This window comes from Monodelphis domestica, chromosome 7 (assembly GCF_027887165.1).
Source record: "Monodelphis domestica isolate mMonDom1 chromosome 7, mMonDom1.pri, whole genome shotgun sequence".
NCBI classification, from domain to species: domain Eukaryota; kingdom Metazoa; phylum Chordata; class Mammalia; order Didelphimorphia; family Didelphidae; genus Monodelphis; species Monodelphis domestica.
Genome location: NC_077233.1, coordinates 23,364,436 through 23,383,602, shown reverse-complemented (window position 1 = coordinate 23,383,602; position 19,167 = coordinate 23,364,436). Strand labels below are relative to the sequence as shown.

At 40.3% G+C, this 19,167-nt stretch overlaps 1 protein-coding gene across 2 annotated transcripts in view; it reads right to left on the bottom strand.

Moving 5' to 3' along the window:
- The window catches only part of PTPRG (protein tyrosine phosphatase receptor type G), an 822,458-nt gene that overhangs the window by 35,705 nt on the left and 767,586 nt on the right, over positions 1-19,167 (bottom strand). For both annotated transcript variants that reach the window (XM_007499993.3, XM_007499994.3), the window contains 3 exons: positions 4,713-4,809; positions 1,490-1,572; positions 1,147-1,281 (listed from right to left, as the gene is read on the bottom strand). In XM_007499993.3, coding sequence (XP_007500055.1) covers positions 1,147-1,281; positions 1,490-1,572; positions 4,713-4,809 — 315 coding nt within the window. The remainder of the gene's footprint in view (positions 1-1,146; positions 1,282-1,489; positions 1,573-4,712; positions 4,810-19,167) is intronic.

Sequence of the window (19,167 nt, the reverse complement as noted above, 5' to 3'; positions counted from 1 at the left end):
CAAATTAGATTCAAAATTCCCTCCTAGGTGCGGGATTGGTTCTTATATAGACCAATAGTGTGCCAGGAAATGAGGGGCGCCACCTTCCTAGCACGGGATTGGTCCAATTCAAGACCAATCTAATGCCAGGAAGTAGGGGTGTGTGTGGTCCCTCCCCCCAGCACAGGATTGGTCCATTCAAGACGAATCCACGCCAGGAAGTAGTAGAGAGGGACCCCAGGGCATGCTGGGGGATGCAGTTTAAGACCCACAAATACCATACCTCTCTCTACCATGCAATCCAAATCTTGGCTTCCTGTGACCATAGAGACTGGGCTCAGTGGATCTGACTCTTGGAGCTACTGGGGGAAACATGACTTCTGTGTTTACTTGTGAAAATGGGGAGTGTATTTTTGGTCACGAAATGAAGACAGGAGTCTCACCCCCTTTCTAGCTTTCCCTATGTTTTTACTTTTCCCTTCCTCATTCATTCCATCATCCAGGTAGCCGAGGCCTGCCTGTTGCTCCTCAAACATTGAATGGAAAAAGATAAGATGGAGTAAGAGTAGTTGACATAGTTCTTTAGTGTTTGAAAATATTTTCTGTTCATGATTTGAGCCTTGTAAAAACAGAGAGGCGGGGACTATATGTGCTATTATATCCATTTTATAGATGAATCAGGGAGATGAGGTGACTTGCCCAGAGTCACACACAGCTGTCAAGGGAAAGAGGAAGGATTTAAATTGATTTCTTCCTGATTTTACTTTGTCAGTCGATTCTCATATGACACAGCAAAACTGAGGCAAGGAATAAGTCAGGCACTTGGGAGAGGCCAAAAGGAGGGAATAAATCAGGTTGGGGATTGAATCTCAGTTGTTTTCCAGAGGTAGTTTAAACTCCAAATTGGCATTCTTTTTGTTACAGCAACATACAATCTGATTCTAACTCTTTATTTTACAGCTGAGGGAAAAGGGTGACCAGGGGAGGGATGTGACTTGACTATGATCATTAAGATAGTAAAGTGGATAGCAGAGCTGAGATTTGAATTCAGGTCTCTAGACCCTAAATCTAACCTCCTCTATTGTATGGAGTCTCATTATCCAAAAAGTTGATTTTGATTAGAGACTGTGGACAGTGGGATTAAGGTTCAAGAATAGAGGATCTTACCCTTCCTTTCTCCACAAGATTTGTGATCATAATGATGATTCCAGTGTTTTGCTCCCAAACCATTCTCCAGAAATCTTCGAATGTCGACTTGAGAGGTCCCTGTGTGGCCACATAGGCTTTCGCTTTGTTGTAGCCCTTCAAAAACAAACATGGCGCCATGTCAGACAAGAGCAGCTTCCCCAACAGCAAGCAGGTCAATGAATGATCTAAAAGCCTCCCCAGATCAGGTCTTTTGAGGATCTGAAGACAAGCCCACCTAGGGCTGCAGAGAGAACATGGGAACATCTGCCAAGTTACTTATTCTCCATTTTCATGCCACGCTTATAGAAGGGTTCCAACTTACGTCAACATAGTTTGCATTAATGTAGTCACTGTGCTTAGAATCTTTTCCTGGTAAAGGCCTTAATTTCACTCGACTGTGGTCATCTGTGGGGGTAAAATTTGTCAAAAAAAAAAGGACGTTATTCAAGAGAAGACAGGAATATTGAGAAGGGGGGATTTTATCTATCTTTTGTTTTTTCATCTTATTTTTAAACATATCCTTCCCTACCCACCTACAAGAGTGAGTCTTCCTTTGTTACAAAGAATAAAAGAAAGAAAAGGCAATTCACTAAAACTAACAACATATTAGTTAAGTCTCAGAGTGGATGTTATATATATATGTATTATATATAACATATTATATTTATATTATAGATATTTAGATAGTATATATTATACACATAATATATATTTATACATGTTATATATTTTATACATTTTATTTATATTATAAATATTTTAGATATTTAGATATATATTGTGCACATTATAACATGTGATATTTATATTTTATACATTTATGTATATTATATATTATATAAATCATATATTATATTTACATATAAAGCTTTACTTTCCATCTTAGAATCAATACTGTGGATTGGTTCCAAGGCAGAAGAGTAGTAAGGGCTAGCCTAGATGGGTGTTAAGTGACTTGTCCAGGGTCACACAACAAGGAAATGTCTGAGGCCAGATTTGAACCCAGGATCTACCATCTCTAGGTCAGGCTCTCACTCCACTGAGTGACTTTGCTGCCCCTGAACGTTTGTTTTAAATAGATGGCAGAGTCTGATTCCAGGAACTTGATCTGAGACTCTTTTGAATCTTGTCTTAGGAACAAAAGATGCCTCAGTGTGACTACCAAGCAGGAGACCCTCCGTTAGGTCAGTCAGGAGCTGTGACTGCTTCCATCCTGGCTGGAAATAGAATTGCCAAAGCAAACGTACACTTCTGCTTAGAGAGAGGCACCGAGCCCAGACTAGTGCAAGCCAGAGCAGATCTGCTTAAGGTCAGTCATCGCATGCATCGGTGCCCACGTATGTTGGGGCTGTCTCCGTCAAGTCAGCTCATTTCCCAGTGGCTCAGGTTTAAAACGTGGTTCCAGCAGTAACTGGGGCTACTTGAGAAGAACATTACAGGAGCAGTTGGGTGGCCCAGTAGATAGAGTGTCAGGTCTGGGGTGGGGAGGTCCTGGGTTCAAGTCTGGCCTCAGACACTTCCCAGCTGTGCGACCCTGGGCAAGACAACCCCCATTGCCTGGCCCCTGCCTTTCTGTCTTAACAGTAGTTCTAGGACAGAAAGTATGGGTTTTGGGGGGAGAAAAGAAGAATCTTACACAATGGTCCCTTTCTCTGTCTCCCTGGTGTGTAGCACAGTGCCTGGCACAGAGGAGGTGCTTAACACATGTTTGTGGACTCTGCCACTTGCCACAAAAGCAATCTGGCGATTTGGATGACCTGGCATAGTCCACTGGCTCTTGTCTATCTTGGACACCTTGGCGCCTTGACTTCTGTGCTTCCCTCTACCTGGAGCCCCTTTATTCCAAGAGCCGAAGTCTTTAGGTCCCTCAAGGTCCAGTTCAAGTGCCATCTGTGAAGGTCACTTATCCTGACCCTCTCAACCACAGGAGACCAAATGTGACCCCCTGTACAGATATGGAAGATGTGACAGGTCACTTAGTCATGTTCAAATCCAGCCTTAGACATTGATTAATTGTGTGACTCTGGGTTAGTAATTTAAAAACTCTGTTTGACTCAGTTTCCCCATATGTAATAGGGATAATAATATATATTATATTATTTTATATTATATTATTATGTATAATATATAATATATTATATTGATAATAATAAAATAGGAATAATAACACCTACCCCCCACTCCCTGAGGTGTGAGGATCAAATGAGATCATAATTATAGTGTATTTTGTGCCTAGCTCAAAGGAAGCACTATTAGCTATTATTATTATGAATCCAATTTGCCAAGCCTGCTTTTGTGGCAAATGGCAGAATCCACAAACATTTGTTAAGCATCTGTTCTGTGCTAGGCACTGTACTAAACACTGGGGATAAAGAGAAAGGGAACGTTTTGTAAGATTCTTCTTTTTTTCCTTCTAAAACCCATGCTTTCTATTCTCGTAACAACTGTTAAGACAGAAAGGAAAGGGTGAGGCAATGGTGGGGTACGTGTCTCGCCCAGGGTCACATAGCTAGGAATAGCTAGTTAACATTCGAAGAATGCTTTAAAGTTTGCAAAGTGCCTCACGCAATAGTCAAGGTCCGCCATGTTGACCACCTCCAAAGACTCACATCCTCCTTAGTTCAATAATGACCCCAAGAGAGCTCACCACTGGGGGATCCAAGCGACACCCTCATTCTTACAAGCTTATTTGAGTTTGGAAACTCAGCCACCTCCCATGAGCTTTTGGGAAACATGCAAAATGTTGTTGTTTGTTGTGGAGTCACGTTGTATGGTGGGTTCTGAGGGACTGGAACATTGCCTTCTTGCCCCCTGATTAAGCTCCCTGAACTCTGGCAGCCCGATGAGGGCTAACGGAGGAGAAAATGTTCCCACTCAGTCCGTGTCCCTTGGTTGTTGTGGCTGGGCTAATGAGAGATTAGCTTGTGTTTCCTGCTTGCTTGCTTTCTGTAATTTCTCTCTCTCTCTCTCTCTCTCTCTCTCTCTCTCTCTCTCTCTCTCTCTCTTTCTATTCTCTCTCTCTCTCTCTCTCTCTCTCTCTCTCTCTCTCTCTCCCCCTTTCTTCCTCCCTCCCTTCCTCCCTCCCTCCCTGTCTCTCTCTCCCTCCCTCTCTCCCTCCCTCCCTCCCTCTCTGTCTCTGTCTGTCTGTCTGTCTCTTCCCCATCTCTCTCTCTCTCTCTCTCTCTCTCTCTCTCTCTCTCTCTCTCTCTCTCTCTCTCTCTCTCTCTCTCCCCCTTTCTTCCTCCCTCCCTTCCTCCCTCCCTCCCTGTCTCTCTCTCCCTCCCTCTCTCCCCCTCCCCCTCCCTTCCTCCCTCCCTCTCTGTCTCTGTCTGTCTCTCTCTCTTCCCCTGTCTCTCTCTCTCTCCCTCCCTTCCTCCCTCCCTCCCTCCTTCCCTCCCTCCCTCCCTGTCTCTGTCTGTCTGTCTGTCTGCCTCTCTCTCTCTCTTTTGGCACCCTGGTTTTTCACTGTTTGGTTCTCAGTCAGCATCCAGTGTGAACATTTCATCATTTACTCTTGGTTGATTAGATTTTAGTTTATTACTCACATGCTAAAATGTTGATGTATCTGTTTTTGTGCTTGTTATCTGGGTGATTGGAATGTTCGGCCGTGATGTTCATATCAGCGGTACAACGTTGGACTTCCTGGTGAAGAAAACAAATGGGAAACAGGCGATTAGAGGACGTGCTTTGCATTGCTGGGAACACATTAAACCTCTGGTTGTGTAGGCAGTTCTTTTCCTTCTATGATCTTATTTGGGTTTTATCTCTGGCCTCCGACCTCCTCAACAGAGGAGAATTCTTGGTGCAGATGCTTCTTCTACCAGTGCAGATCAGCAGCTCGACCATAACTAAGGGTCTCTGAAAGTTGCTGAATGCTGACCTGTGGTCACACATCCAGGGTCAGAGGCAGGACTCAATCCTGCAGCTTCCTGACATTGAAGCTGGTCCTCTATCCCCAGTGACTTCTTAAAAGATTTATTGCTAAAGTGTTAGTGTATTCACAGTCATTAATTTTTGTTTTTAAATCTAGACCTGCCTTGTCTTCCCCTCACTCCCTTCCATTGAGAAATCACAAAAAAACCCAAATCATGTTATATTGTAATTTTCCTTTAGAAACTGCAATATTGTATATACCATTAATTAAAGATTTTTAAAGTTATAAGTTGGTTATGTTTACATGATCCACTGGGGAGACTAGTCTCCCAAAGAATCCCAGGGGGGATTTCATGTAATTAGAATTTTGTACCCTTGAATTACATTTCCCAGCATTCCTTTTTTGTCCCTGTGTTACGTATGTCCTTAGGTTTTGTAGATAAAAGGTTTTGTAACTCCTCTCATTCTCTTTTCTTCTCTTCTTCTTCTCTCTCTCTCTCTCTCTACCCCTCCCCCTCCCTCTCTGCCTCTCTGTCTCTCTCTCTTTCTCTCTCTCTCTCTCTCTCTCTCTCTCCCTCTCTCCTCAGTCTGGGAAACTCCAGCTATCACTTTCCACTACTTCAAGTGATTACTAATAAATCTTATAAAATAGAATACTTGGAGTTGTTGGATATTAATTTTTAATCTTACATTTTTAATAATGAATATCAAAACAAATTCCACATTAACCATGCTAAAAAAAAGTCTCAATCTGCACTTTGAGTTCATTTCACTCTCAGAAAGTGGGAATCATGTTTTATCATTGGTGCTCTGGAGCTGTACTTGGGGTTGTGTTGATCAGAGTTCAAAGTCAATCATTTTAAAAATGTAGTTGTTATGGTACAAATCATTCTCCTGGGTCAGCCTGCTTCACTTTGAATCAGTTCAAACAAGCCTTCCTAAGCGTTTCTCAAATCATCCCCTTCATTTCTTACGCCACAATAGTATTCAATCATAACCATGTACTGCAGCTTGTTGAATAATTCCCCAATTGACAGGCATCCCCATAATTTCCAGTTCTTTGCCACCATGAAAACAACTGCTAAACCTATTTTTGTACATAAAAAAAATTCTATGGAATCAGAATTGTCGATTTTCCCTCCTGTGAGCTAATTAATCTCCTTTGATTATGGACTCTTCCTCTAGCTATAGACCTTACAGATAATTTCTTCTGAGCTTCTTAAGTATATTTATGATACTCTCCTTTATGTTCATGCCAAGCGCCTATTTAGAGTATTCCTGGTATATGTTGTTAGATGTTGTTCTATGCCTCGTGTCTACCAGTTTGCCTTCCAGTTTTCCCAACAAATTTTGTCTTCATAATGAGTTCTTACTCTAACTAGGGCAGGGAGGTGACACAGTGGATAGGAAAAACTCATCTTCCCGAGTTCAAATCTAGCCTCGGACACTTACTAGTTAAGAGACCCTGGGCAAGCCACTTAACCCTGTTTGCCTCAGCTTCCTCATCTGTCCAAAAATCTGGATAAGAAAATGGTGAAACAATTCTAGTATCTTTGCCAAGAAAATTCCAAATGGGGTCCCAAAGGGTCAGATGCAATTGAAATGACTGAATAGTAACAACTCTAATAGCTGGGATCTTTGGATTTAACAAACACTAGGCTGGTGTGCTCATCTGCTTCTGTGTGAACCTTATTTGTTTCACTGGTTGACTCCTATATTTCTAAACTGTTGTTTTTTTATGATTAGAGATTTGTAATATAGTTTCAGATGTGGGACTGCTATGACCCTTCTTTCTCAGTTTTAAAAAATTAATTCCTTTGATATTCTTTTCCCTTTGTTTCCCCAGATGAATTTTAGCATTCATTAGTTTTTCTTTTAGTTCTTTAAAGTGATGATTTGATTGGTACGACATTAAGTAATTAAATTAACTTATTTAACATTGTTGTTTTTATTATATTGACTTTACTTACCCATGAACAATTAATATTTCTTTTTTTTTTAATTCTTACTTTCTGTCTATGAAGTTTCCATTCCATGGCAGAGTAGCAATAAGGGCTAGAAAATGGGGGTTAAGTGACTTGCCCATAGTCACACAGCTAGGAAGTGTCTGAAGTCAAATTTGAACCAAAGACCCACCATCTCTAGGATTGACTCTCTATCCATTGAACCACCAAGTTGCCCCGGCAATTGATCCTTCTTTGACTACTCAGAGCTTCCTTTATTGTGTTCAGATAGCTTCTGTAAGTCTTAGCAGTTCCTGGGTCTATTCTATTTCAACCAGAAACCTTTACTAATTGACTTCTATGTGGAAGACATTGTGCCAAATACTGGGGGGAGACACAAAGAAACCAATTATTTATTAAACACTTACTATGTGGTAGGCATTGTGCTAAGCTAGTAAGAATTATGATACAAAGATAGGCAAAAAGTTAGCATAGAAATAAACAGGTGTATACAAAATATATTCAGGGTCGATAGCAGAGAACCAGAGAGGGCTTCTGGGCTTACAATATGGTGGTTGTAATGAGGTATAGGAACATTGTATTTATTTCCATTCTGCAAGTAGTCCTTAAATGCTTAGAAAGTGTCAGGTACCATGTTACGTACTGGGGAAATAAAGACAAGAACCAAATATTCCTGACTTCTGAGAGATTCCATTCTATTGGAAAGTGGTTGGATCAAGAGGATACATACAGCACATATATTTGTACATGTATAACTATTTATTAAATAGAAAGTAGGACAAGGGTTCTTAATTTTTGTTTTTGGTCATAGACGCTCCATTGGCTTCCCAGTGTAGGCTACAGACTCCTCCTCCAAATAAGGTTTTTAAATACACAAAATAAAACACAGAGAAAGAGAGAAATGAAGGAAGCCAATTCTTTCGAAAAAAGGTAGCTTAATATCTTAAAAAACAAGCTTGTGGATGCCACATTAAGAACTCTTGCTCTACGGAATAAGAAGAACAGAAAGCACCATGAAGGTGAAGGGAAGATGATCATTATGACTCTGAGCCAACGGTACATTGGTTAGAGCTAATAAAGTCATCCTTACAGGGGCATGTAAGACCCTAACAAAGGAGCTTCGATTCCACCCCGCCCCTTGCCTCTTCATTGTGCACGGGTGTCACCCTCTCCAGTGACCCTTCTCGAAGATGTATGTCTTATGCCTGGACCAATTCTTTCTCTCCGGGTTATTGACAAGCCAAATTATTCTGCACTGCGTGTTTCAAAACCTCAGAGTGAGGGGCCTGCCTAATAAGGGAAGTCATTAGTGGTGTGCAGCTGCTCCAAAGAGTGCGAGCAAGGCAACTCAAAAATTTCAGGAGGGATGCTTTCCACATAGCAGATGTAATGGACTCCGGGTCCACACTGACTCATCACAAAGGTGGGACAGGGCCCCTATAGACGTACCCACAAAACAGGCAAAGTCCCAGGAGAACAAGGAAAGAGGAATTCATGATGGTCACAAAGTGCTTCCCAGGATGACCCCCTGCTCTGGGGAAGGTCCTTGTTCTCATCAAAGGAAGACAAACACAAAGAACAAAAGAGAGTCCTCGGCTCGGAGGATTTGTGGTTCCTTTCCTAGTCTCGATTTCTTGGGAAGTCTCGGCTTTATCATCTTTAGCTTTCCCACTCATCTCTTGGAAAGGCTTATGTGGATGGATGTATTACAATAAAAAAAAACCTATATGTATGTATAAAACTATAAAAACGACATATGTAAAACTGAAAATTATATATATATATATATTAAAATAAAAACTATATGTAGAAAACTATAAAAATCACAATATAAAATTTAAAATGGTTTCTATTAAAATGAAAAAACTATATGTAGTTATATGTATAAAACTATAAAAACCTGTATGTAAAATTAAAAACTATTTTAAATGAAAAAATATATAGCCACATGCATCAAACTATTAAAACTACATATGAAATTAAAAACTATATATGAAAATAAAACTATATATCTATATGTATAAACTATAAAAACTATAGTAAAATGAAAAAAGTATGTATCTATAAGTATGAAATGATAAAAACTATATATGTAAAATTTAAAACTATATATATTAAAATTAAAAACTGCATATGTATAAAACTATAGACCCCACACATATAAAGTTTAAAGTAGTATCTATTAAAATGAAATAACTATATATATCTATATATCTATATGTATGAAACTATAAAAAATTAAAAACTACATTAAAATGAAAAAACTAGATATAGTTATGTGTATAAAATGATAAAAAACTATATATATAATTAAAATGATATTCAAATGAAAAACTATATATAGCCACATGCATAAAATTATTAAAACTACATATAAAATTAAAAACTATATATCAAAATAAAAACTATATATCTATATGTATAAAACTATAAAAACTATATTAAAATGAAAAACTATATATCGATATGTATAAAACTAAAAACTATATTAAAATGAAAAAATTATATATAGATATGTATAAAACTATAAAAACTATATGTATAAAATAAAAAACTATATATCCCATAAAATCACATACCCACATATATGTATAGGTGCACATGCATGCATATTTATAGACATATGCATGTATATGTATACACATGTACATATATATTCATGTCAGTATGTATCCATTCCATTTCATGCAGAAGCACTATTTATTAATTGCAGAGATACAAGGAAAGGCAAAAAGTTAAAGCGTAAATAAATTGTTGTTTGCAAGTTATATCCAGAGTAGATGGCAGAGATATTGGAGCCATTTGCCATTTCCTTCTCCAGCGCCTTTTACAGATGAGGAAACTGAGGCAAACAGGGTTAATGACTTGTCGAGGGTCACACAGCTAGTGTTAGATGCTATATTTGAGCTCAGATTTTCTGACTCCCAGTGCTCTATCCACTGAGCCATCCAGCTGCCCCATATATCATAAATACACACATAGATGCATATTTAGATATTAACATATATAGATATAATATTATATCCCATATATTTATCTCACTTTGAAGGAAATTTGTTTTTATGCTTGATTTGGGGTAATAAAAATGTACGTTTCAGGAGGAATCCTGTGATGGATGAACTAGGGGAGGAGGAGTCAAGGGGGGATCCTGAACCCTCTAAAAGGAAGCCCCATTTCCTCTCTTCTTTCTGGCACCCCCACATACACGAGAGGCAGTCTGTATCACAAGAGAATAAGAGAATCCCAAGTTCAGATCTTCCCCCCTTCATGGACTACCAACCTCACATTCCTCATCTGTGAAATGGCCAGAGTAATACTTCTGGGGGTATCTGCAGGGATGATGTCAATCTGACAAGCCTTTACGGAGCACCTGTTATGGTCTACCTAATGGGGATAGAAGGACAAAAACACAGAAGCCCTGGCTTCAAGTATTTTATGTTCTACTGAAGCCGAAAAGAAATCCTATTGGGACAGCTGCATGGCTCTGTGGAGAGGTAGCGTGCCAGGTCTGGAGCTGGGTTCAAACCTGGCCTCAGATATTTCCTAGCTGCGTGACCCTGGGCAAGTCACTTTAACCCCAATTGCCTAGCCCCTGCCTTTCTGCCTTAGAGTTGTACCAAGACAGAAAAGTAAGGGTTAAAAAAAAAAAAGAAAATAGAGATTCTTTTTAAGGAAAATACTCTCCAAACCTTAAAGATAGAATGAGCAGTGATGATGAGAATGGCAATAATAATGACAGCGTGGAGCAGATGGATGTCCACAAACACGGAAGGATAACCATCCCCTAACAGAGGCACCGCACACTGTCTCGGGACACTGCCTGCCTCCTTAGGAGACTCTCCCCACTACTCCAGGCTGATGGGTCTATCGGTGTCTAATACTGCTCCTGCATCCCTGGGAGACTGGTTTCTGCTTAGATTGGTTCTTATTGACTAGCACAACCATTTCTGTCAATGGATCAATCACTCAATCAATGAGCATTTTTTAGATATCTGCTAAGAGCCAGATCCTGTGCTAGACACTTGGGGTAGAGGACAAAAAGAAACAGTCCTGCTCCTCAAGGTATTTCCCTAATAACATTTCTTTGTTTAAATGGCACCTTTAGCCTTATTGTGTCCAATCTAAATTTAGAGAGGGAAGGAGAGGAGGTCATATGATCTCTAAGGCTCCCCCTCTCCTTTTGGTCCAGACTTCTGATTTCATCAATATGGGGGACTTTCCTTGCATAAACCCTTTCTACTTAAAAGAAGTGAACAAAGTGGCTAAAAGAAGGTGGTCATGGAACACCTAGCAATCACTGATGAGGCCACATGAACTTTATCCATGAAAAAGAAATGATAGGAATGGAAGGAAGGAATAAAGGGAGGGAGGGAGGGAAGGAAGGAAGGAGAGAAGGGAGAGAAGAAGGAAGAGAAGGAAGGAGAGAAGGAAGAGAAGAAAGGGAAGGAAGGAGGAAAAGATAGGAAAGAAGGCAGGAAACTGCTTTGAGTGTTGGAAAAAGGATTCTTGGTCAGGTATTGCTTGGACTTTAGATATCCTCTGACAGAGAAGCTCTAATTGTGCTAATGTTATATGTGTGCCTCATAAAGTTACTATTCTGAATTTTATTTTTTCAGATTGGTAGAGATGATGGACTCTAATGAGATTCCTCTTCCTTTTATCTTAAGTAGACTAACAGACAGCTGTGGAAAGGTCACCAATGTAAATTTTCACCTACCACTACTCCCGCATGCGGGAGGAACCATTACTCTGTGCATTTCATGGAATCCTTCAGCTATTTCAATCACTTACAGTCACTCAGCCCAGGACCTTTTTTTGACCAATCTTTTGGTACCCCTTACAATCAATCTTGTACGCACCAGGATAATTTAGTTTTTAATTGCTCTGAATCACATTTGGGCTTTATGCTTATATTTATTGGGCCATTTTCACCACTTTTATGGTGATGAAGAAGAGTTTTATTATTAATTTTTTTCATGAGCTCTTCATGAGGATATATGACTAATGGACTTAAGGTTTTCCATGGACTTAACCTCATTTATAGACTAAAAGACTGTTGCCAATTTCCTACCAGGAAAGAAAATTCCTTATTCTTTTGGCTACTAGAGTCACTCTCCCTAGTGAGTGGGGTAGGGTATGTATAAAGAGGAATAAAGAAATAGACAATGTGATTTGGGTAACTGGAACTGTTTTAAGCTTGGGTGTTGAAGGGCTGGATGATAACTGCTCTATTGGCTATCTCATCACTTCATGGACTTATGATTTTAGGTACCTAACTATGATCATACAGGTCCATGGCAAAACTAGGATTTAAACCCATATATTCTGGTAGCGAATTCAGCCTCTTTTTACTCTATTAGTGATAGTGTGTCTAGAGTTCTAGGTCTAGAGGAGAAAAAGATCTAGGTTCAAATTTGGCTTCGGATCCTTACTAACTGTTGTGAAAGATAGTTCTTTACTCTATTGTCTGTCCTGAATTAGCACTAACTTAAGTACCCCTACTTAGTACCTCACTAGACTGAAGACAGGATTAACACCCCTTTGTCTACTTTTGAATTGAATCAGCAAAAGACAGATGAGAAGCTAGCAGGGTACTTAGAGAATTCACACCCTTAGAAATTCAATCAACTGGGAATCTGTGAATCTTTTTGATGAGAATTTAACCTCCAGAAGGTGAGAAGTCGATCCCACAGACACTTCCCTCTGGGCAGAGTTAGACAATTTGGAAACTGTGATTGGCCCCTGCAAAGAGGGGAAGGGACAAGAAGTCACCATAAAAAGCAAGCCCTGAAACTCCTTAAGAGCAGATTGTCTTTGAGAAGATAGTCTGAAGAGATTGTCTTCTGGAGATAGTCTTAGATAGTCTTTGAGGGAACTTGGACTGTGGGCTCAGAGCTTGACTTCTACTTGGACTCTGATTCTTGGATTACTTTGTTGGGTGAGTAAAAGGCTGACCCCTTTCCTAGCTTCTGGAGAGTCTAGCTTCCATCTTGGAGGAGGCTGCATGGTTACTCACTACCAGTCTTCCTGTTTGAGAGCTAATTAATCTCTGCCTGGATTAAGCTGGCCCAGGGCAAAACATTTAGGTTGATAGTATAGATAACTTCTCTATCCCCCTTACATTTCTCTTCTTTATTGTTTCCTCTCTATTTGTAAATATTTGTAAATAAATTTCTGACTCAAGATATAATAAATATTGGCAACCACAGAATTTCATAAAATTATCATCCAAACATTAATTTTCACCTTTACACTGTGTGAATTGGGTAGTTCATTTAACTTCTGTTTGCCTCATTTTCCTCAACTGTAAAATGGGGATAATAACCACATCTGCCTCATGAGGTTTTTGTGAGAAATAAATGAAGTAATATTTGTAAAGTGCTTTGCATAGTGCCTGGCATATACTAGGTGGTTAATAAATGCTATTCCTTTTGCTTCCCTTCCCTGCTTATAAGTTGCTCTGTTTAGCCCCAAATTAAGTCTGATAGGCTTGAAAGGGGCATTATAACAGACCATATGGTAGCATGATTATCTAAGAACTAGTCTACTTAATTTCTTGATTTAGCTCAACTAACTGACCTTTGAAGAGATCTATGATCTATGAATCCCTGAAAATATTTTCCTTAGTTGGCTTTTCTCCCTCAAAGCTGAGGCCACTGAGTATCACTAGCTAGTTTTTCATGATTTAATCCTGATGGAGTGGCATCAAGTTATTTTTTTTCCTGTTGTCAAGATCAGATCTGGTTCTGTATGCAAGTCTATGAGGCAGCTGATCAGAGAGATAGACTTGGGGTAGCTGAGAGCCCTAGTGTGAAGTAGTCCCTCCGAATGGTTAATCTAATTCTTTGTTAACAGAAACACTCGGTTAGAGGGGTCACCTCTGCTTCACTTTTCCAATTATGAGAATGACAGAAAACAAAGAACATTCATTAATAATGTTAAATAGGATTTCATTAGAGCTCGGGGGTTCCTTGCACCTAAGGTGCCTTATTTTGCCTCTAGGACAATGCTATAGGTATGCTTAGCTCATTTTGGATGCTGATGAGATCACTTTGTATACCACTGGCTTTTCCCTACCAAAACTGGCATTTCAAATTTAATGTGATTTTAATAGGTGTTAAAAAAACAAACCCGTTAAGGTGACACTAACAGATGGGAAGTGTGTTAAAAATTCACCTGGACAGCACCTTGGAAATGGCTTCAGATGTCGTCTTGTACAAACTTGAATGTCCTGGTGGAATGGTTATGTTTAATTTTATAACTCACAGGCAACCACAGATGGGGTGCCAAACAAACACAGGAATTTCAGAATTAAAAAAATACTCAAAGTTGTTTATGCTCAGAATACATCGAGGGTGGTTGTGATGTTCTCAGAGGTTGGAAATTGACTAGATGACAATCTGGGTGAGAAAAATGGAGCCAAAGATGATCTAGGAAATAGAGGAACAGATCAAATGGGGAACATTATATTATGGAAGATAAGCAGGGTGACAGTGACTTTGGAATCAGGAAGACCTGAGTTCAAGTCCTGCATCTGATATATGCTGACTGTGTGCCTTCTAGCCAATCTCTAAGGCTAGATATTCCTGAGAAACTGCCCACTTGCTTTGTCAGAGGGAGTCTCCTCAATTAGAGGATTTTTCACATCAATGAACATGTGAATCCAGGGGGAGATGTCCAGTGTGGCAAAGTCTGAACCCTCTGTAAAGTGCCTGGGCTAAACTGCATGAGCTCCTTGTGGGACATCCCCCAAACCAGTGAACCGATTCATAATGTGTTTCAAAGTTCTGGTCTTTAATGTGGTCTAAGGTTAGGATCCAGGGGCTCAGTGGATACAGCATGAGGTCTGGAGTCAAAGGACCTGAGTTCAAATCTAGCCTCAGACCTTTCCCAGCTCTCTGACCCTGGGTGAGATGCTTAACTGCTGTTTGCCTTCTAATCTACTGGAGAAGGAAATGGCAAACCCTTTCAGTATCTTTGCCAAGAAAGCACCACGGACAGCACTGGTCTGCCATGGTCCTTGGGATTCATGAATAATCAGACATGACTGAATGACTGAACCACAAAAGTTATGAACATGAGGTGGTATGATGTGGTAGTAGGAGCTGGACTCAGCATCCAGCCTGGGTCCAAGTTCTGCCTCTGAGACGTACTGGCTGTGGGACCTTGAGCCAATCGTCTAGGACCCCAAGTGCTCTCTTAGCTTCAGTGCTGCAGAACTGGTGCCCATCTACATTAGCACAGGCAGCTTCCTCAGTAGAGATTTCCCACACTAATGAAATTCTACATTCTTAAAAAAAAGATGGCACCTGGGAAGCCAGGAATGCTAGGGCTAGGCACAAGAGCTAGGATTTCAGTGATATGGGGAAGTCTCAGATGAGGAAACTCTCTTCGTCAATACTGGTTGGCACCTTCTATGTAACTTAAAGGCATTAGAAAGTTGCTTTGAGTAGACAAGTTCAATGGCTTGCAGGGGGCCCACAACACTTCTGGGTCTAGTACAGTTGGAACAAGACTCAAATATAATTGGAGAATCTTTAAGAAAGCAAATAAGCACACAATAATACACAGATGTCATTAATAATTAAACTAGATGCCCTTTAAGCATATCTATGACCAGTGAATCTCTGAAAATATGTATTGGCCCTTCCATAGTTGGCTGGGACACTTCAAGGCTGAGAAAACCAGGGTATCTCTAGCTAGTTTTCACAATTTCATCCCAAGAGTGGGGCAACATGCAGGGCGTCCTTATACAGGGTTTGGTGGCTCCCTTCCCTTTTTGAATTTAATGCCACTGGTCTAAAGCCACGGGAGACAAAGTCAGTGGGTCAAAGGTGGGTCTCCAACCCAAGTCCTAAGTCTTTCTGGTTCTAACAGTGAAAAAACTCAACTGGATGGTTTTTCCGTAAAACGCCACTTTAAATGTTGGCACCTACCTCATTCTTTAACTGTCTTATTTTCTAGAAATCTACCTGGGACCTGGAAGGCAAATTTGCCACTGTTTGGATGGTAATCCTACTTGGTTTCCCTAATTTTTTTTATCTCTGGGTTCTCAAGAAACAAAATATTTTGACTTCCAAATTCAAAACCCAGATTCCTCAGAGGAATAGCTGGCCTTAAGAGAGATGTCGCGACATCACCTGTTTCTAAACAAAATTATTTAACTGAGCAATTTGATGGTTCTGTTGGCCATGTCTTTTATATCAACTGGAAACAGGAAGCTTTTTAAAAAATTAAAAAAAAAAAACTCTACCTCCCTTACCTTCTGCCTTAGTATCAACTCTAAGACAAAAGAGTGGCCAGGACTGGTAATTGGAGTTGAGACTTGTCCAGGGTCAGACAGATAGGAAGTATCTGAGGCTAGACTTGAAGCCAAGTCCTCCTAGCAAACTACCCACTGTGCTACTTAGCTAACTCAAAATAGGAAACTCCTTGAAGATGAAGGCTCCCATAGTGGGTGCTTCATAAATGGTCTACCTAAATCATCCAGTCCTTTAACAGGTAAAGGCTACAAGGAACCTTCTCAGAGCTTTCCTGCTGCCTTTCCACTGGCTGGAATTCCAAGTCTAGAATCTGTAGTTCTCTTTCCTCTTTCTTAGAATCTATGGATTTCATAGATCCCATTTCTTGCCAGTCTTCCCCTATCTCCCATCGTTAATGCTCGTTTCCCTCCCTAAATGGCTTCACACTGACTTTGGTGCCCAGAGGAATGGGAGCATCTTGAGGACAGGGACTGTTTGGATTCTGTCTTTCTGTCCTCAATGCCCTGAACAATGACCTGCACACGGTCATCTTTTAGTAAACATTGGTTGAGTTGAATGATAGCTGAGTGGCCCCAGGAAAAGGGAGACTCCAATAATTAAACACACACACACACACACACACACACACACACACACACACACACACAAAACCTAGAATTCATTCCTTGAATTTTTTTCTGATGTGCAAGAGAAATAAATCTCAATAAGGAGGTAATCCTCTTGTACCCCATACCCCCTGCCCCTGCAGAATGCTTGGCATACCATCTCTCTTTAATAAGTGTGTTTTGATTGACTGATTGATTGAATGTGTCTGGCAAGATCTTCCTTTTCACTTCCATCTCTGGGAATCTCTGGCTTCCTTCCATACCAAGTTCAAATACTGCCTCCTGTAAGACCCTTTCCTGGTCTCAGCAGCTGGTGTATTCCCTTGCAATCCTACCACATTTCCGCTTTGTTTTATATCTATGTCTCCACCATCCACTTATATTATTGCCACACCTATGGGATATGTGTATACGTGTGTGGGAATACATTTATATCTCTCTAGATGCAAGTATCTATATGTATACACATTCTACCTCCCAGTAGAATGGCAGCCGCTTGAAGACAAGGGACTGTCTCTGTCTCTGCATTCTCGGTGCCTAGCATGGTGCTTGGCATATAGGAAAGAAAGTACCTCCTTGTTGGCTGATTGGATGAAAGCTAAATGGTGGATACTCCAGGAAACAGCTAAATATTCCATAACAACTTTCTTCTTACAGACCGAGGGCAGATACCAGAGATAACCTTCTGCCATTGAGACTGGCTGCTTGTTTCCATGTCAGTCCCCTACACTCAGACAACATGGGTATAATAGCTGAGATTTAGAGTATTTTAAGGTTCAAAAAGAGCTTTCCATTCATCTCAGGTGAGTCTCACAATGACTTGCGGTAGGGACCATCCATTTTGCAGATGAGGAAACTGAGGCATAGATAAAAAGTGACTTTCCTAGGGTCCCACAGTTAGTAAGAGGAGGAAGGAGCAGGTATTTGTCTTCCATGTTCAGCCTCCTTTTAAAATGTGGGTCTTCTGGGACCTCAAACCAAGACTGGCAATGTTTAGCCGGGACCCAGAAAACAGAGCTGGAATAATGTCAAGTATCCCTCCCACCCCAGCACTCCTTTGTTTCCATGAATGTGCCATGAACTACACAAGGCATGACATCACCAGCCAAGGGACTATGGAGGGAAATGTCAAGGACATCTCTGAGCCTCTGAATCCTGCCCACACTAATTGAGACCATTGGTCCTTAGCAAATCACCAGTGGTAGGGGCTCAGCTGGATGACGCTTCAGTCTTCTGATTGTGGGGCCTCACTAGATGGGGTTTAGCTCAATCAGGGTTAATTGTAATGGAGGGGGTCCCCTAAAGATCTTGTTGGAGAAAGGCTGGACTCACAGCTTCATTTTCTAGCTTATTTCTTAAACCTTTGATCCTCCTAATGTTATCAATATGCCACCAATCCATGCTGCCTCTAAGCCCCCCTGCTTTGGAGAGAGAGCTAACAAATGAACCTCTGGAAGCCTGAAGGATTATGGCTAGGAAGGCCTAGGAGGACAGATTCTGACTAGATAACATGACCAGGAATTCTTCTAAGTGAGTCATGATTCAATATGTAAAAATTCAAACGCGAGCCTTACCTCCGAACAGCTCGTTGCAAAAGAGAATGAAGGGGAGAAGTCATTTATCTTTAAAAGGTTAGAAGTGAAAAATTAGTTTAATCCCTTTCTCATATTATAGCAGGACCCTGTCTACTGGAAGAAGGGTTGGAGCTATTTCCTTTGATTCAGAATCTGCTCGCAGTTATGACGCCAACAGTTAAAAACAGTCCGCCATGTTGATGGAACAATAATAATCCACATTTATGGATTTGCCTTTCAGTTTATATAGCATATATTTTTATAGGAGGCACTTGGGAGTACTTCCTAAAAATCGAGCATATATTTAATACAGTTTAAAAAGTATATTCCTTGCTGAAAATCCTTCAAGATAAGTAGCATAATCACGGTTTTCCATTTTACAGGTGAAAAAAGCAAGGCTCTGAGAAGTTAGCCTGATTTGCCCATGATCATGAACATAATACATTTATGAACCATTGTTTAAACCCAAGGTAGGTTCTTCTAATGCTAATTTTTTTAGCCATTACCCTATCTAATGAGGAAGATGAGCTTGCTGAGGAACACTCAAAGTTGCCAGCAAATCATTCTGCCCATTCTTTCGCAAGAAGCAAAAGTCTGATAATATTCCATTTACCTAATGAGGTTTCCATTTCAAAGAAGCAGCTAAAAATGAGATAAGACAAGTCTAGTTTGTTGAATGACCCAATTCAGACCCAATGGGGTCTCTTTGGATAATTTTTTC